We start from the raw sequence: 17,537 nt of genomic DNA, 5'->3' as shown, positions 1-17,537 counted from the left end.
CCCTTCTACGTCATTGGAATTTCTTGGAATCCTCCTAGACTCTGTCAAATTCCAAGCTTCTCTCCCCAAAGAAAAAATTGATGCGATTGTGATTATGCGATCTAATTTGCTGAAAGCTAACCATTGCAGCAAGCGTGATCTGCTTTCTCTCCTAGGCCACCTAAATTATGCAATGCGCATAATTCCCCAAGGCCGGCCTTTCATTTCCCATCTGCTAACCCTCGCTACCTCAGCATCTGTTTTAGAAAACATAATTTCACTAACCCAACCATGTAGGGCAGACCTGAAATTATGGATCACGTTCCTCAAACAATGGAACGGGATTACCTTCTTCTACGACGACTTTTTGTCCTGACCTTGCGACATCACCCTGTTCACTGACGCTGCCCCCTCCAAAGGTTTTGAAGGTTTCTACCTGGCCTCCTGAGCTTACTAATACACCTCTAACCGTTGATTTGACCGCCCTGTTCGAGCTATATCCCATAGTAGTAGCAGCCTATCTATGGGGATCCGAATGGTCAACAACAAACATCCTGTTCCACTGTGATAATTCTGCCACTGTTCACTGTATCAACAAGAGCCGTTCTAATGCTCAAAATCATGCCCTTTCTAAGGCGCCTCATTTGGATCTCTGCCTGTCATCAATTCGTCATCAAAGCTGAACATATTCCAGGTCACAAAAATCAAATAGCTGATGCTTTATCCCGTTTTCTTTTCCAGAAATTCAGAACATTGGCTCCGGAAGCAGACTCCGATCCAACTCCAGTTCCACCTTATTCAGACCGCATATTCCTCTAGACCATCCCCTCAGTCATCTCCATACCCTATCAATGAATACCATCTTACAAGCCGTTTCTCCCAGAACGCTTCAAACCAACTGGACAGCTTGGGGTTCCTTCAAAAACTTCCACAGAGCTCACAACATGGTTTTTCCTGAGTTTTCCCTCCTCTCAATATCCTCCTTCGTCACATACCTCCATCACACCAGTTTAATTAAACCAGGATCAATCAAAGTCTACCTCAGCGGAATTAATTTCTTTTTTAAGCTACTCCATGGCCAACAGTGCCCCAACATTTCAAATCCTCAGATATCCTCATCAAAGGTTTACAAAAAACGAATCCCCCTCGTCCAGACTCTAGACAACCTTTAACCATCGACATTCTTAGCATCTGCCTAACCACTCTCCGCTCAGGTCTTTTTTCTCCCAACAAAGCAAGAACCCTAGAAGCCATGTTCAATTTGGCTTTCTTTGGTTTCCTCATAGTCTCAGAATTTACCACCAACTCAAACTTCAATCCATCCATCCATCCTACGTTCTCTGACCTCCAAATAATAAACTACGACACCATACATTACAACATCAAACAAAGCAAAATAGATCAATTGAAACATGGTCATTCAATTTTCATCTTCAATTTGCCAACCCCTATCCAACCATACCAGTCCTTAAACTTTTCTCTACCAGAGGAAATCCGAAATTACCTCTTCTCTCGATCCTCTCTTCATCGATGATAAAAACCTCCCTGCCTCCAGACATTGGTTTCAAAAGAACCTCAAATCCATCCTCAACAGTTTCGGCATCCCAACCAAACAGTTCTCTTCACATTCCTTCCGAATAGGTGCAGCCACCACAGCAGCACAAAGGGGCCTTTCCGATCACCAAATCAAAATGCTAGGTCGATGGTCGTCCCACGCCTTCGAAACATATGTTCGTTCAGATCTACATAACATTAGACAAGCACAAAAACACTAGCATCCTTCTGAGTCCGGACCGCTTCTCCCTACTATTCGCATCTCCCCGCTTACCTAGCCCTGCAGGGCGTGTATTCATCTGGATGCAGTGAGAGCTCTCCCGTTTCAGATGTGCGTGACATTCCACTCCACAGTGGGGTCTCCCATCTGAATCGTCGTGTGGGCTCTTCTGTTCAGATACATCATAGGCTCTCCCGTTCGACTTGCTGTGTGGGCTCTCCCGTTTTGATCGCCTTTTTATTCATATGGGGGGCTCTCTCCTTCGAATCGCAGCGGGAGCTCTCCCGGTCGAATCGCTGCATGAGCTTTCCGTTCGGGCACCGTGGGGGCCCTTCCTTTCCGAATCACTGTGTGATCCTCCATGTTTTTTAACCGTGGAGACTCTCCCGTTTGGATCGCTGTGTGGGCCCTCCTATCTGAAAAAGGACTGGAGGTATCAAGGATCGTACGTCCCTCGAATGCGACGGGCCATCGTGTCTTCATGTGATCCTGGCCCTGCGTCAGAAGGACGGTAGTTCTGCATTTCCCACGTATACCGTAGGCTCCCTCTTGCTGCGCAGGGAGTTTTCGCTTTAGATACTGATGGCCCGTTTGCCTTTAGGGACGAGGACCTCCTCCCCCGTTTGTAACATCCGGAGGCCCTATGTTCTCTAACTCCATAGGGCTCCATGTCATGGATGCGGTAGGGCGTTCTCCAACCTCGTACCTCCAGTCCCAAGATACTCCCGCAGGAGTAATTTCTGAAAGTCACTGCCGCAGCAGTGCAGCGGTGAGATGTACCCCATTCAAATTTCCTCAAGCCCATGTCGTTCGTTTCACTCCACAACGAACGCAGGCACTCTCTTTTAAATCACAGCTCCCGCCGGAGCTCCACTCATACCCCCACATGGTGGGCATAGTAAGGAGACGCATTCCAGCCAGGAGCCCCATTTAACATCACTGCCGCAGCAGCATTCATCCATGCTCCGTACAGTTTTAAATTTCCACTCTTTTTGGGGGGTAACGTGCTTTAAGCTCTTAGGCATCCCATATTTCCTAAGTTCTTAATTAAGTTATTCTAAACTTGCTGTCCCAAATATTTAATCAACACTTTTGGGAGGTATATCAGAGCTCGAGTTGAAGCTGCTTCATCGAGCCCCCCTCCAGTGGACAGCAAGCCAAATAAGTTTAACCAAATATCCTAAAGATTTTATGGGCAAACGAACTCGTTAAATGAATTTCCTAAACGTAAGTTAGGGAGGAGTGAGCCAATCTAATCTTTCAATCAACAGCCAGAGTATATAAGCAACCGCTTACCTCACCCTATTATCAGCTGTTCCAGTCTCCCCCCACCTCCCCAAACTCCACCTTCATCTTAGGTACCTTGCCCTTTAATTATCAGGTCCTACATTTAGCCACTGGGGGGTATATCAGACCTATATGCTATATCAGAGCTCGAGTTACAGCTGCTTCATCGACCCCCTCTCCAGTGGACAGCAAGCCAAATAAGTTTAACCTAATATCCTAAAGATTTTATGGGAAAATGAACTCGTTAATTAGTTTAGGCCCAACAAGAAAGGGAATACATTAGATGGCTAAACACTGTTAAAGCTGAGGCAATCTTCTGATCATGTAGAGCGACAGCTGAAACTGCCCATTCATGCACGTCGAACAATGTCAACAAACAATACTGATTTAAACATGCAGATTTTGTTGGTTAGCTGGTTTAGAATCAACCTCTACAACCAATTTTTTAGGCATTAGGAGTTGGGTCATAGTTGACATTTGGGTGAGAGTTTTTTCCTGTCAGCCTTCGATCAGCTATCTCTGTTACATCTGTTACATCAAGTACAAGCAAGCTGGCATAAAATGAGATCGGTAACACTTTACAATAAGACTGAATTTATTAACATTACTGTAGTTAATGTAGGCCCTATTATGAAAGTAAGATCAAATGTAGGACAGTTTCTTCGCAACATTTTATAAATTAACCCTTTATGCCAAATAGCTTGTAAATAAGGATAAATTCTTAAATGATTGCATAATACTTTAATGTTTAACAGGCTATTTCAGTTTTTCCTACTTATACAGTATGTTTACGAGCTGCTTAATTTATTGTATTTAATTAAAAAATAATTAAAATTAATATAATTAAGGTAGATTTATAACAGGGTTTTTAATGTTAGCTAAAACTATTAAAATAATTTTCATTCATTAAAAAACGTTTAAATAAAATATAAAAATTAGGCCTAGATGAAAAAATAAAAATTTGAAAATTGAAAATTAGTCGTGTTGTAATAACTGAAAAAGGGCCTTAAATGATAAAAACTAAAACTTAAAAATTATAAAACTAAAAATTATAAGATAAAATATAATACAAAAAAACTAAATCTTAAACTAAAATGAAAGCAAAATATAAAAATATTAATAAATACTACAATAATATATAAATAATACTAAAATAACACTAATTAATAAATGCTGTAAAAATGTTGTTTATTGTGCATATTGCATTAACTAATGTTGAGAAATTTACCCTTTTCATAAAGTGTTACTTGTAGATCCTTTTTAAAGGCTAATATAACACAAAGATCAATTTAAAGACATTGCCAAAGCTTTGTGTACAGAAGATTATTCCATAATTAAAAGAAAGCTTTGCACAAACTGCTATTACTGCCCAGCACAAGTACAAAATAAAAGGATAAATATGTAATAAGTATAATAAATTAGTATAAAGATCAAAACATTAACATCATAGAGGAGTTACATATATTGCTACATTGACACAGCTTTAAAACACTATTCATTAAAAAGTAAATGAATTAATGTGCAAACATTCTTTCAGGACGGGGGTTATAAGTGATAAGAGTGATGCATGTGATATGACTGCCCTCCATTTGATGCATTCTGTTCATATTGGACATCCCAAGACGACATTCACTCTCGCCACCAAATGTTCCCGTTAACGTGATGTTGGTGTCTGTAGAATAGTGAATGTGTATTCGCTCTCGTTCCCTGTGACATGCCAGGCTCTCTGACACCTACTGTGAGTCACAGATGGCCCCATAATGACTGGAATTGGACTGAAAAAAAGGATCAGTCCAATTCATTTGCAGCCTATTTTCTGGCTGGGGTGCAGCCCTTTAGGGGAAATGGTGTGCTTATCTGAGTGCACCGACCACGGGCAACGTCCCCTGTGATAAGACAACCCCACTGTATTCTTTATCCAGACACACACCAGTGGAAGTGGAAACTTTGAAGACTATTTAAAGGTTTTCTTCATTAGCTTTTGTGTATGTCCGCCATATTGGATCCCTTTATGTGCCTTTAAAACGGGGGTATGAATGGATATGTATCTTGATAGTACATGTACGTTTCCAAGATGTCCATTCAATGTGTGCATTTTCATAAGGTTACGTTTACACGACAATGATGAACTAAAAACGGAAAAATTTTTCCTTTGCGTTATTCATGTACGGACAACAACGTTGTCAAAACGATCCCCATTGACGAAAACGATAAAAAGTGCTGCATTATGCACGCTGTCAGGCCAGTAGTTGGCGATGTCACTTTGTAAAGAAACACTAAGCGCCCCGAACAAGTAATATGTATGCGCATGAAGTCATTGTTTCACAAATTCATGTTTTTTGTAGTTTACATGGAGACAATAGTTTTCAAAAAATTGCACTTTGAAACCCGTTTTCAAAAGTTTGAGTTGTCAGATCCCCAAAACACTGTTGTTGTGTAAATGAACGACCAAAACGTTTTTTCCATTACGTTTTTAGTTGAAAATGGTGTTGTGTAAACTGCCCCTCAGATGCAAAATAAATGTTTTAACATTTAAATACGCATGAAGTAAAATTGTCCCTGTCAGATGCTAAAATATTTCACAACATTTGTGATTAAGAATGTACCCTACATGGCCAAAAGTATGTCAACAACCCTTTCTAATTCCCCCCGTTTTGCCAGGCCAAAACAGATTAGTCCCGCACTCAACCCCAACAGTGTTTACACTTTTCTAGGAAATAAACCTTATTTTTAGTTGTGCCAACACATTTAACTATAGTGATTAGGTATTTTAACATTAAACACCCCTAAATCACCTCTAAATTTGAATGTGATGCATTCCAGATGTCGCACATCTTGGCAAGGTAACGTTCTAATAGCATGTTGGAGTTCCTTTCCTCCCATTCTCATATCTAAGACCAATTCGCACAGAGTACTGACTGCTTCACTTATTTCCATGGGGCAAGACCTCATTCTGTCTATCAATTAAGTTAAAGATTGCCTGAACAACACCAAAGGAGTTGCCAATTAGCATTGTGGATGCTATAAGCAAGACAATGGAAGATTCCATCATTCAACCAGCTGGAAGTTCATCATGAGTGCCTGAAGCCATCCACATCAAAGAGTCATCAGTCTGAGCAACTTGCTAAAGAGTGTATGGCTTATTGGCTGAGTACAATAGAACATTCATAAAGATTCACATGAAAATCAACTCCCGAGTTGCTCAAAATCTTTGAAAGCTACTAATGGAAGAAGAAGAATGCATAGAGTTTACACCTGCAAGCTGCCATAAAACGGTCTAAATCGTTCTATTGTCCAGGTATGGCCATCAAATACCATCCCGCCCCATAAGGCAATAGTGACCTTCAAAATAATGCCTGTTCATGACCCACTACACCAATGGCTTCAGACTAAATGTAGAGAAAAAATAAGGCTGTTTTCACACTAGAGCCGATGATGTGAACCCAAGTCCATTTGCTTGCTGACAACATGAAAACACATCCAAGTCAAAAAATGGGTCACATGCAGTCAAGTGTGATTCAAATTTGCTCTAAAAGCAACCTAGCCTCATTTGTAGATTCGAACAGCAATCATTTACATATTATTTAGTAAACATAAACTACCATTCAAAAATGTGGGGTCGGTGAGATTCTTTAATGTATTTGAAAGAAGGCTCCCAAGGCTCATTTATTTGATCAAAAATACAGTTAAAAGCATGAAATATTATTACAATTTAAAATAACTGTTTTCTATTTTCAAATATTTTCAAATTAAATGTTTTCCTGTGATGGCAAAGCTGAATCTTCAGCAGCCGCTACTAGATTTTTTGTGGAAACTGTGGTATTTTTTTGTCTATACTGTCACTTTTGATCGATTTAAAGCATCCTAGCTGAATAAAAGTGTTAATTTCTTTAAAAAAATCTTATCGACCCAAACTTTTTAATGGTAGTGTATATTTAATACAGATGGAAATGCCACAAAAAATTTGGTGCTAAAACTAAAACATGAGTAAAAAAGTGAACTAGACATCAATTTTCTTTTTTTGACAGCTACTGCATGTACTGTACTAATGGATGCACACACGATGATGGCTTAAATATACTGCCATTTGGAGCCAAATAATATCTTTAAAGACTGACAGGTTCAGACTTAGCAATCAAACCGAGCATGAAAACAGATTAATTGTTATGAACACATTGACACAAGCGCTTATTTTTGCAATTCTGTAATGTCTCCCTGTAATGCTATGTCCCTTCTGACGCTTCAGGTGCACCTGGTGTAGATGCCTGGTTATATTGAGGTCAGAGTTTCTATTATTATGACTGGAAGTCACGATTTCCCAGTTTGGAGACTACGTATGATTGTGTTTTGCAATGGGTCTATATTTTTAATGGAGGGACAGATACTGGCATATAATGAGGAGACACGAGTTATGTCGAAAACGAAAAGTGATGAAAGATTCCTTAACCCTATGAAACAAGCACATATAAATATGTTGGCAGAATGTACATTCTTTCCACCTAAATGACTTCCACACATCTGAATAGGGGAGTAATTAACATATTCATAAAGGCTTAAACCTGAGTTATTCAAAATAGTTCATTAGAAAGACCACAACAATAAACACTGAAAAAGTTATTTGTGTACCATTGACATTTATATTATTTCAATGACTATAGCTACTCTATATATTCATGAGATGTATATCCTGTATGTATATCAATATATTAGCTGTTATTTCATATATGACAATTTCTGTGTTCTGGTAGGTAAGTTTCAGCGCGGCTTGATAATGCACGCAGGACTTTGTCATAAGCACAACTCTCTCGGCTAGTGATCGATAGCATTTGGCGATATGTTAGTTTTAAAAAAGAAAACAGTCGACAACTTGTTTGTCAACCAGAGAAACCACTTTTCTCCATTAGAGAACCGAAACATCCACGTATCCGAATTTCTCTTGCATTTTGAATCATTTGCTATTTGTTTTTGCCTCTTGTGTGTTACCGTTCGGGGGGTGGTTGAAGTCCGCAGAGACGAGCTGAAAAAAACAATACTCGACACACAGCGACCGTCTCCACTCGTTTTCCTCTTCCTCCTGTTCTCCGAAATGAAAGCTGGTAGCATGGAGTTTTACAGTGGGACGTCCTGCCCGCAATGCAACAGGCTGACCCGCGCGGGGTCACAAGAGATCTTCATAGTCGAGGAGTTTTGAGTGCTGCCGGGTTTTCCAAAGTCGAAACAGGCGGAAGTCGAAGTACATCTCAATCATCTCTTTGCCTAAAGGAGTGGAATAGAGAGGAAATATGATTCTGGAATACATTTGGCGAATTCAATGTGAGCATGTCTCTCTATGATGAACAGAGACTTCCATATAGATTCTCAAAGGCAGTAATTGGAAAACAGCGTGCAGAGAGAGACAATATAGATAAAGAGATGACAGAGAAGTGGTAGAGAATGAAGAGTGGAAATTGAAAGCATGATTCCATCCACCTATTTTTATGGGGATTTTGGGATCACGGATATATTTTTTTCTGATAAGAAAACATGGGCATAAACTACTATGGAAACACATTTGCAGAATAAATTCCCCAATGTGCATCAAAACAGTTGTGTGACTCGATGACTGAGCGATGGGACGGCATGAACTAACTAGCGGACCGATCTCGTTGCACAGCATCTGAAATGCTGTTTTGGACATTCTGAAATGCCTGAGCAAAGTCTGTCGTTAAAATGGTTCGCTATAATAACCTCCCAGAACTGTCTTACATGACTGCGTTCCCAAACAGCAGGAATCCCAGACAACAACATAGTGTCGGTCCAGATCCGGGCCACATCTGGTACATGTGGATTCAACACGTACCAGATGTGGCAGGATCTGGGCCGACACTATGTTGCTGTCTGGGATCCGAAAGCAAGATAACATGACCGCCTTTATTGCGTTCCATCTGCACACTTAAGTAATTATATATATATACGAAAAGTTTTATATACAGTGGCTTCTCCTACTTTTCTTAGTGATATTTAGCACCAGTTTAATAGGAAGTGTTGTTTTCTTCGACTCATTGGATGGAAACGGTGCTTTATTCGCAAACGTTTTAAGCGATATTCCAATTTTGCACATAAGTTAAATTCGAAACTTTGGATTGAAACATAGCTATTGAAAGAGAGGGTGGTATGGCTGGCCCAGGACAGGTAAAAAAGAGACCTGTAAACTTAATTTATTAACAAAGGAATGTGAGTGAAGATAAACATTAAAGACATAGTTCACCCAAAAAGGTAAAATCTGTCATCATGCCATTCCAAAACTTTCATACAGGTAATGTACAACATGAGGGTGAGTAAATGACAAAATAGCTATACAATAGTTTTTGTATGAAAAAAAAAAGAACAGTGTACAAGTTTCGTCAGACATGAAGATTTCACATTTTTGGGTGAAAAATCTCTTTAAATAACATGCAGTGCATCTATATCATTAAACCTGTATGTTTCCTCCAGAAGGCCTTTATTAACCCCTCGGAGCCGTTTGGGACACTTTTATGATGGATAGATGCACTTGCATGGACTTAAAAAAAATGATGCCCATTCACTGCCATTATAAAGCTTGGAAGAGCCAGGACATTTTTTAAAATAACTCCAATTGTATTCGTCTGAAAGAAGAATGTCATATACACCTAGGATGACTTCAGGGTGAGAAAATCATGGGATCATTTTCCTTTTTGGGTGAACTATCCCTTTAACAACCACTAGATTTCAAATCATGCCAGAAAGAGTCTGTTTGTGTGCGTTTATCCGTGTAGGAGTATGAGCATAAGCACATTTCAGCAGTTTCATGCAGACGTTCTCACCCTGAGCAGAGAGCTCCAGCGGTGACTCAAACTTGACAGAATAAGGCCTCATCAGGTTCTTCAGTTTCTGGAACAGCTGTTGGCACATGATAAGCCAAGACATTAATAATCCCCTTTTTTTCCTCCCCCACACACAGCTCTCTCACTCTCTCCTTCACTCGCTCTTTGACTCGAGGAGGTTAGTTAGGGATAATGGCAGTCTCTCTCTTTATGGCCCTGGATAAATCTCACACGGGCGACAGGAAGGGCAAACAGGAACCTTCAAAAGAACCCAGTTAAGATCGTAAGATCCATGCACTGCTCCGAGAGGCTTCAGAGCCCAGACTGAGATTAAAGATGAATTTACAGACACAGATTTTTCTCTTCCGGCTCACCCTGAGAAGGAAGCCAGTGCCTTACAGAGCGAATAAAGAAGAGAACATGACCACAATGCTAAGGAGGATGCCACAAACAAATGGTGCAAGATTCAGAGAGCTCTCGTTTGGGATCAACATACATAGAAATGCTCTTGCGAAGGCCAGATTCTGTTGGCAGATAACCCAGCATGCGTTCACGAACTCACACAAGTCAGTCATCCGTGTGTTAATCACAAGCACGCACGCAAACGCAATTCTCAGGAACGGTGGCGCCTTTTGCGCAATGACGCATGGCGAATGAGATTTAGGTCGAACCCGTCTCCATAGAAACGCATTTGTACATTAGGTTCCAAGGGTGGCATGAATGTGTCATTGGGGCGTAATCTCCGGGCTCCTGTCATATAACACCAAACAGACGGAATGAGCTGAAAGTCAAGGCCGACCCTAAAGGACACATGCAGACTTGCGTTCAAGTCGCAACTCCAACAGTTAAGTGAGTTTCAGATCAGATGTTAGTGACACACAGCGACTAGTCTGCGTGATCCATATACTATCATTTAAATGTTTGGAGTTGGTAAGATAGTCTCTTACACTCATCAAGGCTGCATTTATTTGATCAATTATACAGTAAAAAAGTAATATTGTGACATTTTATTACAATTTAACATAAGTGTTTTCTGTTTTAATATATTTTAAAATATAATTTATTCCTGTGATGGCAAGGCAATGATACTTCAGAAATCATTCTAATATGCTAATTTTGTGCTCAAGAAAATTTCTTATTATAATCAATGTTATTTTAGTATTATTGATATACTATTACAGTTTTAATTAATATATTGAATTGTTTTTATTTTTATATTTTCAGTTTTCATTTAATTTTAGTTACAGTTTTAGTAATTTTGTCATTTTTATAAAAAAAATGTCTATAGTTCTTATTCATTTTTGTTTTAGTTATTTTATTAAACTAAAAGAAAATGAGAGATGAGGGCTAGTTAAAAATAAAAAATAATAATAATAATAAATCTACTTCAGTTAATATTTATTTAATGTAACGATTCTTTTTAATGGTTTAAGTTTTAATTTTAGTTATCGATAATAACCCTGATTTTAAATTTTGAAAACTGTTTGGCTGCTTAATATTTTTGTGGACACTGTGATAAATTTTTTTCAGGACTATTTTATGAATAGAAAGCTCAAAAGAACGTCTCGGTTACATATGGTAACCCTCGTTCCCTGAGGGAGGGAACGGAGACATAGGTCTGACTGACCAATAGGAATCTCGCTAGAGAGGCCAATCTACTTCGAGTGAAACTAAAACAAGCCAATACACATTGGCGTGCAATCATTTGCATCAGCTGCACGGCCTCGCAGCGCGGGGATATAATTAGCAGCTGTTGCAATTTCACTTCAGTTTAATTGCAGGGGTTCAATTGATGGGGTTCAGGCTAGTGATCAACCGATATTGATTTTTTATAACCGATACCGATACAGATTATTTGCATGTGTATGTGCCCGATAACCGCTATGCAGAACCGATATTTATTTACTGTTATACTTCTGTTTTTGGCACAATTATTACAACACAAATGAACTGAACAAACCATTTTATTTATCAGAATCACTCCCTCCTTGCATACAAAAAAAAACCTTTATATTTATACACAAATAAATAGAGGGGTCTGAGTCTAAAAAATAAAGTGCACTGTTACTAAGTGTCTTTGTTTAAAAATAAAAGCTTTGATGAGGTAAAAAATAAAGCACAAAAACTATTCTAACATATTTGGATAAGTTTATTTGTTTTCATAAATGGTAAACTAATCAAATTACAATAAAAACATTTATATTATTACATTATATAATTTATATCTAAATTATACATATCATTTATAAGCATCAGCAGCAACAATGTTAACAATAGGCAAAATAAATGTTAAAAGTCTAATGTTTTCATATGGAAAAAATAATTGACAGGGGAGTCATATCACCTTTGCAGAAATGTAATTCATTTTAAACAGTTTTAGAAGGTTTATGTGGCGTTTAATAGGTTTAAACTAAGAGTGAGGAATAATTCACTGGGTAATATTAATTCACTGCATAATATTAGCTGGAATAGCCTATAACATCAGGAAAGTAACAAAAACAAAACAGCATATACATCATTGCATTTTCCAACTAGTATGCTATTAATTATTATTAATATTTTTGTCGGTCTAGATCATGAAATGCTTTATGACAAAGTGCTGTTTATCTATGCATTTACACATAACTATAACATTAGGCTATACGTTACTCAACCGCGATCGCGCGTGCAGATAATAAATAATTAATTTCCACAAAGCGGTATATTTAGATGTGTATTAGCGAAATAATTGCTATGTAGTAAATGATAATATAATCTAGGGTGTTAAACAAGATAATCTTGTCAAAAGTTTCATTCAGTGGCCGTGCTTGAGCATTCCTGATCATCAACCCAGTGAGTGCTCAGCAATATGAACGAACTTTTTTTTCGAGACTAATGGTGAGCAAATACAACAGATAGAGAATTAAATTCAGCGCTTTTATTTTCAACATGCACTCATTCATGTCTGTTTTATTTAATTAATGTAAAGTTACGTCTTTATTGGGGAAGGACATGACGGATTACGCTACGTGGCTCAATGAGTTCGTCTCAATTTTTTAGAACCAAGCTGCATAAATAAACTATATCAGGCATTTATGTCTCAAATCTCATTTCTGCATGCATGTCTGTTATGTTAAATAAAGTTGAATAATTAAAGCAAAGCAAGTAGAACATATACTTTACCTGTGCACAGAGTTGTTATTGACTGATCTCCTCAGACGTGGGCTGCAATGGCGGAATTCTCAAAACGGCCACAAGATGGCGGCGTTTATCGGAAAATCCGATATTACAAAACCGATTCCCGATTATGGGAAAATGCTTAAATATCTGGAAAAATATCGGTAAACCGATACATCGGTCGATCACTAGTTCAGGCCACAGCCGCTGAACCCCATCCAGCACCCCGTGCAAGCCTCTACACCTTCTTGCCTGGAAGGACGATAGGAGGGGGCTTACACAGAGTATATCTGTCACTGTTGTTCCGTGATAACCCATACAGTGAGATATTGGATAACACCGGGAAAGTGTGCCCTTTCTGTTTAGGAAGGAGATCGCTGCGGAAGCCACTTCTTCAAAGAGTTATGTGGAAAATACATATGGACTAACCCGAAGGTTGTACTGCATATTAAATAATGGGTGACTTAGCCCAAGGGTAAGACACAGGCTTCTGTCTTAGGAGCAGCCGTGGAGAATATATACATATGGGATCCCCGTAGGGTCACACATATGGAACCCAGCCCAGATCCGGTTCTCAAGGATTCAGCGTATAAGGGCCTGGAAAGGACGCTCCGCCATGTCCAGGCCGAGGGTGTTGGAGGACTTGACAGGTTTTTCACTCTGGAGAAATAAGGGTGCACAGTAGGGTGCAGCAAGCCGACAGAGCTGGGCCTCTCGGTGCTTCTACCCATTTAGGGTGAGAACACGGGAGGAGAATGGCTCTACACATAGGCTATAATATCTACTGAATGTGTTAGGTGTCGCCCAGCCCGCGGCTCTACAAATATCTGTTAGCGAGGAGCCACGTGCCAGCGCCCAGGAGGATGCAACGCCTCTCGTGGAGTGTGCATGCAACCTGAGCGGCCAGGGCACGCCTCGAGCTTGGTAAGCCAAGGCGATGGCATCCACTATCCAGTGGGCCAACCTCTGCTTGGAGACAGCCTTTCCATTCTGCTGGCCTCCGTTACAGACAAAGTGCTGGTCGGAGGTCCTGAGACTTTGAGTTCTGTCCACGTAAAAACGCAGGGCGCGAACGGGACAGAGCAAAGTCAGGGCTGGGTCTGCTTCCTCCAAGGGCAGCGCTTGCAGGTTCACTACCTGGTCCCTGAAGGGAGTGGTAGGAACCTTGGGCACATAGCCAGGCCGGGGTCTTAGGACTACATGGTTGTCACCTGGCCCGAACTCTAGGCACGATTCGTCAACCGAAAATGCGTGCAGGTCTCCTACCCTCTTGATAGAGGCCAGTGCAACCAGCAGCAAAGTCTTCATAGAAAGAAGCTTTAAGTCTACTGATTGCAAAGGCTCAAAGGGAGTATCCTGAAGTGCTCGAAGCACCAGGGAAAGGTCCCAAAAGGGTATGGAGGGGGGTTGAGGAGGTTTTAGGCAGCACGTCCCTGCCCTGTAGCGGCCTTTTCAAGCGGCTCAGAGCGAGATGTACTGCTAGCAACTCGAGGCAATTGATTTGCCAATGCAGTTGGGGGTCCGTCCACACCCCTGACACTGCATGCCCGTTGTACGTGGCACCCCAGCCGGTGAATACCACAGCATGTCTGGATACCTGTTCCAAGGGGACTCCAGCCCGCAGGAACGAGGGATCTGACCACGGGCTGAAGGTCTGGCGGCATGCCGGTGTGATTGCCATCTCAGGTCTCGGCCTTGAAGCCAGTGCTGAAGCGGTCTGATATTGGTCCAAGATTGGTTTTAACCCACCACCTTTCTTGGGTACAATGAAGTAGGGACTGTAGTGCCCTGACCTCATATCGGTTGGAGGGACTGGCTCTATCGCGTCCTTCGCCAGTAGGACTGTGATCTCCGCACGCAAGACATGGGCATCAGCTGCTCTCGCTGTAGTGGAGTGGATGGCCCAAAACTTGGGGGGGAGGCCGGGCGAACCGAATCGCATAGCGATTGATGGTCCGAATGAGCCAGCGAGACAGTGTGGGGAGCGCTAACCAGCCTCGAAGGGACCGTACAAGCGGGACCAAATGGACCGTACGCGTACCCGGAGTGGGGCAGTGAGGTGGAACACAGGGACACTGCTCGGGAGGCTCTCTCTGGGAGGCGGCTCGTAGTGGTGTCTAAGTGTGCTGTGCAACACTTACCTGGTTCCACGGGGCAGGAGGTACAGGAAGCGGCTCGGTGGCGTTCTCGGACCGCACACTGCTGCTCGCTGGCAACAGAAGAGGCGGATGAGAGTGGTGAAGATTCTCTCCTCCCACTGCTCTGCGGGCCCTCTTCAGACCCAGAGATGAAGGAAACTGCTCTATCATTGAGAATTTGGGTACCGCTGGTTTTGAGGTCAGCGGCGGAAAATAAAAATTTCCACCCGCCCTCTTCCGGGGAATGGAGTGGTGAGGCCACCGTCTCCTAGTGAGCAGTTTCATCCATCTCCACCCTTCTTGGTGGGGGCCTGGACGGGCCGGGCGGCCTGCCTGCAACTGGCTCCACGGTGCTGTTTAGGTGGAGGCTGCTGCGGCGTGGGAGCAAGGGCAGAAGCAGGAGGACACCCCCAGCGACGAGAAGACTGAGAAGCCGCGGGCGGTGGGGTAGAGGAAGCAGCTGACCACCGTGGCAGAATGTGTTTGATAGCCTCTGTCTGCTTTTGTACAGCTGAAAACTGCTGGGGGAAGTTTTCGACCGCGTCGCTGAAGAGGCCGGTCTGGGACACGGGGGAGTAAAGGAACCGGAGCTCGTCGGTCTCCCTCATGTCGGCCAGACACAGCCAGAGACGCCGTTCCTGGACCACCAAGGTGGACATCGCACGACCCACTGACCACACGGTGACCTTCTTCAACACGAAGCGCGAGGTCCGTGCGGCACAAAGTTCTTGAAGAACTTGTGGATCATGACCACCCTCGTACAGGTCCTTCAGTGCCTTGGCCTTATGGACCTGCAGCAACGCCATGGCTTGCGCGGCAGCTTCCCCACAGGCCTTGTAAGCCTCGTCGAGGGTATAGGTCCGACGAGAACCTACAAGCCAAGGAAGGAAGACACGGTTCTCCGCGCCAAGTGGAGTTAGGGCACAGCTGCGTTGCAGCGGCCCGCTCCACTGGCGGGATACGCATGTATCCCTTAGCTGCCCCGCCATCAAGGATGGTGAGGGAGGAGGAGCCAACGAGACGGTTTCTGGCAGTAAAAGGTGCCGTCCACGTCCCCTTGAGCTCCTCGTGCACTTCCGGGAAGAAAGGCACTGGGATGGGTTGCTGAAAACCAGCGCGCACCACCCCAACTTACCATCCAGCCTCGAGGACTCTGGACAAGCTGGAGGGTTAGACTCGAGCCCGATCCTGTTGGCGGCCCGGGAAAGCATGGCCATCTTCTCTGGGTCTGACTCGGGTACCGCTGGCACACCCTGAGGAGGCAGCGGCTCCGAGCCGTCGTCCGCGGAGATGTCTGACCCACCCTCCGATGTAGCGATCGACATCTGGTCGTCGCAGGGAGCACCAAAGGAAACGACTGGTACACATCTCGAGGATAGTCCAGCACGTTCGGTTGGTAACTCAAATGGCTGCGGAGCGTGAGAGGGATGAGGGTTCCTAGGGGGTTGGTTCCTCGAAGGAAGCGCGCTCACCGTGATCCTCAGGTCTCCCGTGTTACTTCACGAAGGCAGATGCACGGGGACTCCGCCCCTTTTCAGGAACGAGAGTCTCGACCGCAGCTCCGAAATGGTCATCTTCCCACAATGGGTACATGACTATTCCTTGAATGCTGTCTCAGCGTGTTTGAGGCCCAGACACGAGGCAGCGATCATGACCATCCCGTGACCCCAGGTAACGACCGCATCCAGAAACACACAGATAGAACGTCATCTTGAAAAAGACGCAAACTGTCTGTTTAAGCTCTTTTAGGAACTGCTCTCACAGGTGCTGAGGCACGCAGGGGAACAGTCACCGCAAACACAGACAGGAATGTGCATCTGTCAGTGTGCTGTCTCTCTCCTGCTGGTCTTAGGAGCTGTAAAAACAGCTTTTGAGCGCTCTAAGAGGCGCACCTTACCAGCTGTTATAACAGGTTTTTTTGTTTTGCTCAATTGAATGAAAACAAAAAAAGGAGAAAGAGAGAAGCACTGCTCCTGCTGCTGTTCCGTCACGCCCGCACCGAAGTGAAGAGGTCAGTTGTAAGAATCTTGCAGATTCACTCTCGAGGTCAGTTGTAAGAATCTTGCAGATTCACTCTTGAAGACAGCATCGAAATCTTGTCTCCAAAGCAAAAAGCTGAACTGCAATTGCAACAGCTGCTCATTATATACCAGCTGATGCAAATGATTGCATGCCAATGTGTATTGGCTTGTTTTAGTTTCACTCGAAGTAGATTGGCCTCTCTAGCGAGATTCCTATTGGTCAATCAGACCTACGTTGTAGTGACTGACCAATAGGGAACAGCATTTATTTGAAATAGACAACTTTTGCAATATTATTAAAGTCTTTACTTTTGACCAATTTAAAAGGTCCTATCTCAATAAAAGTATTTAATTCTTT

At 42.6% G+C, this 17,537-nt stretch overlaps 1 protein-coding gene across 2 annotated transcripts in view; it reads right to left on the bottom strand.

Annotated features, from left to right (window-relative positions):
- Positions 1-6,781: 6,781 nt before the first annotated feature.
- nsmfa (NMDA receptor synaptonuclear signaling and neuronal migration factor a) overlaps positions 6,782-17,537 on the bottom strand; it is a 42,712-nt gene continuing 31,956 nt past the window's right edge. For both annotated transcript variants that reach the window (XM_077248588.1, XM_077248589.1), the window contains exons 13-14: positions 9,865-9,940; positions 6,782-8,296 (exon numbers count right to left, since the gene is read on the bottom strand). In XM_077248588.1, coding sequence (XP_077104703.1) covers positions 8,199-8,296; positions 9,865-9,940 — 174 coding nt within the window. In that variant the 3' untranslated portion in view covers positions 6,782-8,198. The remainder of the gene's footprint in view (positions 8,297-9,864; positions 9,941-17,537) is intronic.

This window comes from Siphateles boraxobius, unplaced genomic scaffold (genome assembly GCF_051911475.1).
Source record: "Siphateles boraxobius isolate OS27281-9 unplaced genomic scaffold, OSU_SipBor_1 11, whole genome shotgun sequence".
Classification (NCBI taxonomy): domain Eukaryota; kingdom Metazoa; phylum Chordata; class Actinopteri; order Cypriniformes; family Leuciscidae; genus Siphateles; species Siphateles boraxobius.
The sequence above is the reverse complement of the archived record's forward strand: the minus strand, read 5'-3'. Positions and strand labels throughout refer to the sequence as shown.